Source organism: Gobio gobio (genome assembly GCF_949357685.1).
Source record: "Gobio gobio genome assembly, chromosome: 14".
NCBI lineage: Eukaryota > Metazoa > Chordata > Actinopteri > Cypriniformes > Gobionidae > Gobio > Gobio gobio.
The window spans coordinates 33,989,082-33,999,918 of NC_137107.1; the positions used below are offsets into that span (position 1 = coordinate 33,989,082).

The following is a 10,837-nucleotide window of genomic DNA, read 5'->3' on the forward strand; positions in this document are numbered from 1 at the left end:
ATGACCAGCACCTGTATAAGGTCTCAGGCCAAATGGCTCAAGGAGGGTAACCTTTAGCCAGAGAAGAATTCTAGTTCTTTTTTTTTTTGCCATGGAAAAAAGAAATGGCCAGAGGAAAGCTCTTTAAGCACTTAAAATTGATGAAGTTATCTCTAAAGACCAAAATATCAGAATTTGTTACCAAATTTTATAGCAATCTTTATACCTCTAAATTTGACTCTGACATTTGTGAAAATGTTATTGATATAATGTAACGACTGAGGCAAATCAGACACATAATCACCTGTTAGATTTAACAAATATGTTTTAAATGCTTTCTGCTTAACAGACCTTCCCCCAACACAACAGAGAAAGGTCCTCAGTTACCCTGGATTGTCAGTTGTTGTATTTTTATACCGCTGTAACTCCCTAATACTCTACACCCGATAAGCCCTTTATTTCATGTATTAATAAGAGGGCGATCTCACCTGTTTCCTGGGCATATCAGATGTAGTATCAAAGGTCCTCGGCGGTGTCCTGAGCTCACTCAGTCTCGGATTCCGTTGCACTAGACAGGTTACTAATATTCTTTTCAATGTATATTTATTCTATTGATTTATCATGGATAGATATAAAAATACTTAGAAAATAGGAAAAATTAATACTCTGAGTCAGGTCAAAGATTAATAAGGTTCACCACATTGGTTCCCCCATTTTACTTAATGAAAGTTTCAAAATAATACAAAGTACAATAAACTCAAAAGATTAACAAAGTTCCAACAAAAAGAAATAACAGCGTAAAAATCTTCACCCGGGGTACGGCCCCGATCTTCTCTCAGCAACCTGTTTTATCCTCCGTTTGCGTGGGGCGGTTACAATCATAAAGCAATTCCTAATATGGTAAGCATGATCCCTGGACAGTTTGCACACACTTGATATATTTGTCCGAGAATAAGATTGTATTTTATTACATACATACAGTATAGGCGTGAGGTCTTTCAGAGTTTAGAGGTTGCTGATGGAAACCGTATCTACATTTGCCCGTGTCATGGCCTTATCTCTGATTAACACCTTTAACTTCAGCCAACCCTCTCCCTCATGTCTGCAAATGGTTTAACTGTTAAACAGACTACCCTGCATTTGACCTCATCCTCTAAGCACAAATACACTTCTAAAATTCAAAGAAATATAATAATTTCTTTATTAAAATATGTCCACTTCTAAGATCTAAAAAAAAGTAATAATAGCATGTTTTATTTACGAGGCAAGTTTGGATGGTCCTGGGTGTCCAGAGATCCAAACTTCTCTCGTAACTTAACCATTTCACAATGTGAGCATTCAAAGTCACTATCAAACACAATATGTTTAATATCATCCATCATACGTTTGTTCATTTTCTCCATTTGCCTAATTAACCTAGTCAATTGTTTTCGTCTGGAAGCTCGTCCTGCTTTGAGTGACTCCATCCTTTCGGATGGCCTTGAATGTCCGTTTGTCTTTCTTTTCTTCTCTCCGACGATGTCTGTCATGTTCTCTTCTGCATTGTTCTGTTAGCAAATCAGCCATTCATAGTTCACTCGTATTCATCAATTTTAACACACCTTTATCATTTCTGAGAAAACGTGTGACCGGAGATTCTTGGGAATTCGTAAATCGTAATTGTCCATTTCTGGCCAATTCAACACAGTGAACGGAGAGAGAACCCAAATGCAAAGCTGCAGAACAGAAATGTTTATTCATTCACAAAAGGAACTTAGGCAGATTGCCGATCACAGGAAATGGTGATGCAGATCTGGAGCATAACACAGGCATCAAACAATATAGACGGTCCTTAGAAACAGGCCGATGTCTTGAGCTCGCAGCGGGTAGACAGTGGCGAGCGAAACAGCCCCAGTCAAAGCACTCGGCACCACAGACAGCGTCCAGATGGTAACTCACGTACAGCAGGAGACTGGACAGAAAAACAGGTGAGACCAAAACGACAACAAAGGTCGATCCGACCAGACTAGACAGGGCAAACGAGAGACATGAACTTGAGCGAGAAGCATACAATAATAACCTGGCAAAGGAGCCACAAACAAGAGGCACTAAATAGCCAGAAAGATGAATACAAAGAGGAACAGGTGCGGTCTCAATCAGAGAGCATGCTGATTGCGATAGCAAACAGGATGGGAAGGAGAAGAGAGCCAAACCTAACTCATGACATGGATACCAACTGACATTTTATGGCCCTAAAAAATGTGGCCACATGGAAAAGGCCATAGTTAAGACACAAAGCCTATAAAAACACATAACACACTATAAATTAACATGCAGCCCAGGACATTGTATGTACGCATATAACTGTCTTGTAAAGTGTCTCTTGTATGTTATTTCATTTAAGCATGTCTTATGAGCATCTTACTAGTTCATGTAATTGTACCTCATAATTGTCTTGTCTCCTATCAAATGAATTCTTGTTTCACGACTTACAATTTCATGTGTGTCCCTTCTTCAGAGGATGCAGTGTGTGTTTGTTGTATTAAATGGAGTATAAATGGGCACAGACCCATTGAATCAAGCTTGAAACAAAGAAGCCATAAAATCTCCCACAGAGGAATTTCCCACTGGGAAATCCCAACGATCCCATTGGTCAACTCAACCATTGAGGGTGGGATTTCTCTAAGACTCTTAAGAGACGCAAAGATGCACTTGCTCTCTTTCTGCTCCCTCACCCCTACGACTGACATGCTGTGTCTTCGGGCCTCCGCCCGGCAGGCCCTCCAGGCATGGTGGACCTACACAACACCTCATGTGGACCTTCTTCGACCATCAGAGTCTCTGCAAGTTCACATCGTTCTTTCGCTCAACACGGAAGGAATCGATCGCAACTGGAAAACCATCCGACAGAACTATCAAGACTTTCTCCTGATGCAAGTGCATCCTGATGCAAATGCAGGTAGCATACTAAATCACTTTGTAGTTAGTTAAAATGGTAAACCCCTTTGTTCAGACAAAGGAGTTTATCAATGATGGTTCCTCCCAGGTTTTAGACTCTTTTCATTGCTTCATTCATCTGTTCTAACCCGGTTCTTCCAACCACTTTAACTTTGCCTCTCACCATGTATGTTTTGTGTATGTATGTTTTATGTTAGTTTTAGTCTTGTCTGCGCTTTAGTTAATCAAATTTGTGCACAATATATGTTTGGTCCTGACTCCCTGCCTGCAAATAAATTGTCACTTAAATGATCGATCTTGTTATGCGCTCTAAGCGCTTATGTAAATACAAAGAAAGAGCTTCCCCTCTGAGCTAATTCGCTACATAATTAAAGGGTTAGTTCACCCTAAAATGAAAATATTGTCATTTATTACTCACCCTCATGCTGTTCCACACCCGTAAGACCTCAGTTCATCTTCGGAACACAAATTAAGATAGTTTTGTTGAAATCCGATGGCTCAGTGAGGCCTACATAGCCAGCAATGACATTTCCTCTCTCAAGATCCATTACTGTACTAAAAAAACATTTAAATCAGTTCATGTGAGTACAGTGTTTCAATATTAATATTATAAAGTGACGAGAATTTTTTTGGTTGGCTCACTGAGCCATCGGATTTCAACAAAAATATATTATTTTGTGTTCCGAAGATGATGCTCTGGATTTGGTGGAACATTGTGCCTCAGGTCTAAAATTGAATATTCCAAAATGTGAGATTATTATAGATGAGACATCATTGGAAGGTATCCCAGTTAAAAATACTGTAAAATATCTAGGTATTCATATCACTAAAAACCCAGTTACCAGACATCAGTTACATTTTTCTGATAAAATGATAACTAAAAGCGTCTTTAACATTTGGCTTCATAGAGATCTTTCTTTATACGGTAGAGTTCTTTTATCTAAGGTGGAAGGGCTCTCTCGCTTTGTATACCCCGCTCTCTCTCTGTTTATCAATTATAAAGCTATTTTTGGATCTTTAAAATATATTTAAAATATTTTTGGATTTCATTTGGAAAAATAGGCTTCACAAATTAAAAAGAGAAGTACTCTCTAATTCCAGAGGTGAAGGTGGCCTTGACTTTTCAGACTTTGCAGGTAAACACCTTTAAAGTAATCTGGCTGAAAAGATGCCTTATGAACCCAGTGTCATTATGGTTTTTCATCCCAAATAATATCTTCAACAAACTTGGTGGTCTGTCTTTCCTATTAAAGCATAACTTTCTGCCTGGCAAATTACCCATTTCCTTATCTAACTTTAATCAACAATGCCTTCTCTCGTGGACATTGTGTTTTGTCCATAGCTTTCGCCTCCACAAAGTTATGCTATGGAACAACGCTGATATAACTGTTAGAAATAAGTCTCTTTTTCCCCAAGATGGTTTAACAATTACTTTAATTGCATTCTATCTATCTTAGATGATTTTGGTAATATTCTAAATTATAAGCAATTTTAGAATTACCATAACTTTCCAGTTCCACCAAAGGAATACAACACCTTGATAAAAGCAATCCCAGCAGGTTTAATCCAATTAATAAAAAATCACCTTAAAGTAAAGGTAACAGTGTTTATCCGACTTTACACTTGGGTGGACTTGACGTTTTAGATCGGAAATGCAACAACAAACATATACGCACAATCTTTCAAAAGAAGAGAAAGATAACTCCAAGGGGTAAATTCTATTGGGGTTCTCTTGTAACAAACGTAAATTGGAGAAAGGCTTGGCTTTTGCCAAGTAAATTTTGTATATCCAACAAAGTTAAGGAAATTCATTACAAAATCCTTCATAAGATCTATCCTGTTAACCCATCTATTTCTAAATGTTCTGATATTGATTGTAATATAACCAATACTTTTTTCTTTTATTTTTTAGCCCTAAACAAATATGACCCACACCTTCATTCTCAAAGAGATTATCTTTTATTATGAAAACCAAAAACTGCTGTCCCTTGAATATGTTGTTAATTTCTTTATCTTGTATGCAAAATTCTTCATCCACAAGCAAAAATGGCTCACGTCTCCTTTAAGCTTTCCTCTTTTTCTTGCTGAATTTAACTCTTTTATCTCATCCCTTAAACCTTTAAATAACAACAAAAAAAAAATGATGCATTATAACGATTTATGACCTTTTTATTATGCTTTTCTTTCTGTCTGTAATTACATATTGTGATGTATACAAATACAGGATATTCAGGTTTTCTGTTCCTTATCATTATGATTGTTCAGTGTAATATATACAACCTTACTTCATTTCCTTGATCTTTTATGTGTGCTAGAGATGCGCGAATGGGCTATTATTTCATCGGCAACCGCATCACAAAACAAAATAACCCACACAGTCTCATCTACGAGACATTTAGGCCTCCATAGTTACATCACTTGGAGCTGCATGTGCATGTGGTGGCAGAAAGACAGTGATAACAAGTAGAGGAATCCATGGAATATATATGAATAAATTAAAACTGTTTATTATATAAAGCGATCGTTTCTTCTCAGAAAATGGACTAAACTGCTTAATTCATGGATTAGTTTGACAATTCTTTATGAACTTTTTGAAGCGTCAAAGTGGTAGTTGTGTAGACTGTCAATGGAGGGACAGAAATCTCTCAGATTTAATTCAAAACATATTAATTTGTGTTCTGAAGAAGAACGAAAGTCATATGGGTTTGGAACAACATGAGATTGAGTAAATGATGACAGAATTTTCATTTTTAGGTGAACTAAACCTCTAAAGGATTTTTTTTTTTTTAAATGGGGGATTGTAGGCCTACACCATGTGCAAAAAATATGTGCAAAGTGTACAAAAAATAGGCATCTGAAAAAAAGCGAAGTAACAATAAGAAGGATCTTTTTTTTTTTTTTACAATAGGAACACAAAAAAGTGTTTAATGCTCAAGGGTGGATTCACAAGAGATGTAACACTTCTGCATATGTGGTATTTCAGCACAAAAACTGACTTTTTATCTAATCACCCAGTTTGACCAAGTGAAAAATAGAAGGAAAAAAAAAAATTTCTGTTGATCGTGGCAGCAGTGGTTCATAGTCAAGCATATTTTCTGAATCACGTTGAAGAGCTATTTATTTTAGGCGCCTGGATTGTCGGGATGCAGGAATTTCCTATCATTGCAGTAAAGTGGCTCTTCCTATCACTGTGAAGCAGAATTCACCAAGAGTTGGATTGTTCACCCACTAATAGAGAACGTGAGCTGGGCTTAGACCGTCATGAGATGGTTTTACCCTTTACGCGGGCCAGACCTTTCCAGACCCCCAGTAGAGTATGCCAGATAACAAAAAGTCTGCTGCATCTTTCAAACCACAAGATGACAAATTACAACATGCTAAATGTTTCTATCTATATTGAACTTGATTTAAGGACATGGACGATCCAGTGAGTGTGATTATAAAAGCTTGAAAAGTATACATATTGTTTTCCCTGCCATTCTGTTATTGTGTTAAAAATTCTCTTTGAGCAAAAGTTTTAGTTTTTTTTGTCAGCAGTTAACAAGTGTGTGCTGTTTTTTAAAACATGTTGTATGGACTAGGTAAATATATTTGTGCTCCTTCACTTTGCTCTAATAAAATTCATTTTCTCTCTTTATGTTACTGACATGTCTCATAAACAATAGAACAAGTGTTCACTTAAAGTCCTCATGAAATCAAAATTGACCATATTTACTTTGTTAGTGCAAATTGCTAGTTTTGTGGTGAACAATCCATCCGTGCAAGTCAATCCGCATCAAAAAATTATTTGTCTTCGTAATCTTTAATCAAAATCTGAAAATGCTCCTCCCCTCTACATTGGTAGGCCTTTTTTGATGACGTCTGTTTGACGGCTTGGGCTTCGACATGCCATCATTAAACTGATTGCAAACGTGCGTTCAGATCTGCCTCCATTTCTGAATGAAACGCCTACGTTTCTATATCCAATCAGGTCACAGGGGGAAAAAAACAAACCATGCCCTCTGTTCTGCTCATTTAGTATTCCGTTTCTCTCGGAAATACGTCAAATCACTGAAATAAAGTCGATTGCAACTTCCGGTTCACTGGGACTTTAAAAGAGGACTGGCAACAAACCCTAAAACTATTGTAGGCAAACAATTGCACTTCATGCTGGCTAATAATTATTCATAAATTTACAACACCATAAAAAGAGCACTTTCACACACACACACACACACACACACACACACACACACACACACACACACACACACACACACACACACACACACACACACACACACACACACACACACACACACACACACACACACACACACACACAAAAAAACATAATATCTATAACAATATATATTTTTTTCTCACTAATTCACAACATCTCACCGGTATTAAAAATAAGGTCAATTTACCAGAGTTTTTGGCCTTAGTCGCTTTTCTAAAAGTATCTCCTCTAAACATTCCATAAGGACAGGATCCACTTTTGGATCTACTTTATTAGCAAACCAGTGGCCGTAGTTTAGGAGCCATCTGAGCTCAGCAGCACCATAAATACACACAGCTCGTACACTGACTCCAGTGCATGGTGGGTAAAGTTGCCTTTCTAAATACGACCACTTTACCAGGCGTGTTTTACTCATCAGTTCTGAGATCTCAGGATCAGATCTCGGCACTTCACCTGGTACTCCAGGCACACGAACCAGAGTTGCCCAGAAATGTTCATCAGGTGAGTATGTATCCTCAGACCAAGCCAAGAAATCACTGGCTAGAAAACTCCAGTGAACAAAAACCACAAATTCCCTTGAGAGAGTAAAGTATGCGCTGCCCACAAACATATCAATGTTGTGAGGTGGTGGAGATTTCTCCTCAGACGTAGCGACAGGTGTGTCGTAATACTCCGATTTGTTATTTTTCTGGATATAATGAACACTCCAGCGCCATTGCTTTCCTTCAGGCCACTTGCTCTCCACCATGTTCCTGCCTTTCAGCTTTTTTAGATCCGACACCAGCTCAGCGTTTGTGCGCAGTGGAAAGTCCTGGCCGCACAGGTTGATGACATACTTCCACTTAACCTCAGAATCTAAGAGGTCAGACAGGCAATTAAGATCCGCTTTGAGTCGTGAGATGCCTGCATACTGCACCCTCTCCAGTTTAGAGGCTATGAAGACGTTGGGGATGCAGCGGGCCAGACCTTTCATTGCTGAAATAAAGTCAGCTGAGGACTTCAGATCATAATGTATGCAATATATGTTATGTGGCATATAAACGGCCCTGAGCAACCTCTCCACAAGATCTGCATCTTGATGAACAATCAAAGAGTAAGCAAGGGGAAATTCACGCTCAAATTCAGTGCCTTGAATCGCATCATAGCCCTGTGAGACAAACCGATCACAATCAGAGGTGGCATTCGCGATCGTCTGGTCAGTTGCCTCTACGTAGGTTTTTTGCTTGCGGATGGCTAAAGTTTTTCCCACCTCCACAGGTTCCATTTCATATATTGCTGTGCAATTAATGCCATGTTTAACTGTCAGCCGTGGCCTCTCAGAGACTCTAATTTCCTGTCCTCTTCCTTTATTTACTCTTGAAAAAGATATAAGAAGTGCCAGTGTTAAAAAGATAAATATGGCATTTCTCAGTTTGAGTCGAAGCCAACATCTTCTCATTCTGTAGAGAGAAATGAAAGCTTGTGTTAGTAAAATTCATGCAACTGTAATGCACCCAGTGATGGTCCTCCCTATACACAAACTGCGTACGGCGCCTCAACCACCTAGCTCTCAAAGATGATTTAAGTAGCATATCACTTGTAAACATATTTTTTATAACATGCAAATATAAATGCGGATTCAACTTTAGCAGGGTCATGTAGAAATGTATCTACATGTCTATTTTATTGGCACATTTTATGTCTTTCAAACGAAGCTATCTATTGAAAGAAAGAAAAAATGTGCCACGAGGGAAGTAGGTAGCTATGTACATTTTGGAGAGTAGGACTGGCACTGAATGCCAAAAGATGAATTTAATGTTGTGTAGGCTACACCATACAGTAAGTGCAATCATACCTTTTCGATGCTTTGAGGTATTACGATGAAACTTGCTCAGCATTGGAAATATCCTCTGAACAGACATGAGCAGTGCCACCTATTGACATAAAATGTTAAAGCCTTGCTATAAACTTAACCTTCAAGTTTTCAAATATTCCAGAGTGCTTGAAGAATAAATATATCCAGGTTGAATGGATTTACATGCAGTTTACATTCTGGATTGACATGCTGCTTACATTTAGGAAACCCACTCCATTCCCATAGAGACTGCTTTTAGTCTGTGAATTACTTGGACTGCTTTTGTAACCATTTTATTGGCACAGATGAAATATACTGTACTTTTATTCTTAGCACATGCATTTTTTGTGTGTCGTCCATACCATAACGACCAGTTAGACATGGATTTGTTTTCTTTTTCTTGTTTTTTTTTTATTTTTACAAAACAAGAGCCTATAACAGTAGCAATGAATTAACCTACTGCAAACTATTACAACCCCAATACATTGTTATTACAAGTATTTTTTTTATTTAATGTTAAGTCGTTTTTAAGGTACTCGTTCTTCCATCCTACAGTCAGAGCTTTTGAGAATCCATCGTTCGAGTCCGCGGTTTATAATTTGTCAGTAGCCTACATTGGGTCGCGTTGCATCGCACAGAAATGAAACCACCACCCTCGCGCGTTTGTTCAAACCCTGTATGCCTTCACTTCTGTGGAACCGAGGAAGTGTTTGGCAGAATGACAGTCTTAGTTAGGCTACCATTCATAGTAGCTACCCTATGAATGGCGACTGTCAGCAACCTATGTCCCTAAATTGTGCCATGGGTTCACCGAAAGAAATAAAGTCGTACAAGGAACGACAAGAGGATTAGTAGCTACATGCTGACATAATTTTTATTTTATTTTAATTTGAGTGAATTATTCCTTTAATGTTTGTGCAGAACTCGAACACATTTTATAGGCTAATAGTAACTCGCGCGCGCACATCTCACGCTCACAGTCTAACTTCTAACGTCAGTAGTTTCATGTGGTTTTAATTACATCGTTAAAGCAGTATTTCCCCTATTCTCCCACAACACAAAATCCCATTTGTAGGCTATATATAAAGTATGGATAACTTAATTATAAAATTAGTGGAAACTTACTATTCCGCGAACGACGTCATCCGCAAACAAAGGGAGTGAAAAAAAAGTTAATTCCTCATCGACAGTAGACAAACTTAACAGAAATCCAAGGCAGCCCAAAGAAAAGTATTCGAGTAGCCTGCATGATAAAAATCCACTCGGCGTGCTGACATCTCACACACTGCTTCCCCTTTCCAAATCTATTTCAAACACACGTGCAGCAACACATTTTCGAACGATGACATATACAAAGTCCAGAAAAGACACCTGCCATAAAGTTGAGACTATGAAACAACAATTAGCCTTTGACTCGATTTGCCCAAAGATAAGCGTTTGATCTAAATTTGCTGGAAAGAATTCAAATAAGTCTCAACTCACCTTTTTCGCAAGAACAACCATCAAATGACTATTAAACATCTGTTTTGGTTATGATGGTGTTAATGTTTATGAGCACAGCAGTAAAAGTGGGGGGAAAGTGATGCTGCAGAGTTTGAACAGTTCATACCAATTGCTTGTTTTGACGTCCCTCCTACTTAACCACATGCGTGTCTGACAATTTTTAAAGAACATAATTTCCGACGAAGACAAGGATCTCGGTCTTTGTGGTGACATTGTATAACACACACACACACACACACACACACACACACACACACACACACACACACACACACACACACACACACACACACACACACACACACACACACAAAGAGAAATGAAAGTTGGGTGCTTGCCATGTTGACTTCCTACTTGTTTCT

The 10,837-nt window shown here is 38.2% G+C and overlaps 1 protein-coding gene across 1 annotated transcript; it reads right to left on the reverse strand.

Moving 5' to 3' along the window:
• Positions 1-657: 657 nt before the first annotated feature.
• LOC307137403 (beta-1,3-galactosyl-O-glycosyl-glycoprotein beta-1,6-N-acetylglucosaminyltransferase 4-like) lies at positions 658-10,572 on the reverse strand. Its single transcript, XM_079835036.1, has 4 exons — positions 10,455-10,572; positions 8,973-9,051; positions 7,326-8,577; positions 658-1,930 (listed from the first exon to the last, which is right to left on the reverse strand). The coding sequence occupies exons 3-4, from the start codon at positions 8,574-8,576 to the stop codon at positions 1,874-1,876; spliced, it is 1,308 nt and encodes a 435-aa protein (XP_079691162.1). The 5' UTR covers position 8,577; positions 8,973-9,051; positions 10,455-10,572; the 3' UTR covers positions 658-1,873.
• Between the last annotated feature and the right edge of the window lie 265 nt (positions 10,573-10,837).

What these genes read in the sequence shown, in the direction of transcription:
- LOC307137403 (XM_079835036.1), bottom strand. Translation starts at nt 8,576, where the DNA reads ATGAGAAGATGTTGGCTTCGACTCAAACTGAGAAATGCCATATTTATC. An exon ending in GACTAAGGCCAAAAACTCTG is followed by an intron (nt 1,931 to 7,325) that starts GTAAATTGACCT and finishes TTTTCTGTCCAG; the next exon opens with TCTCCTGCTGTACGTGAGTT.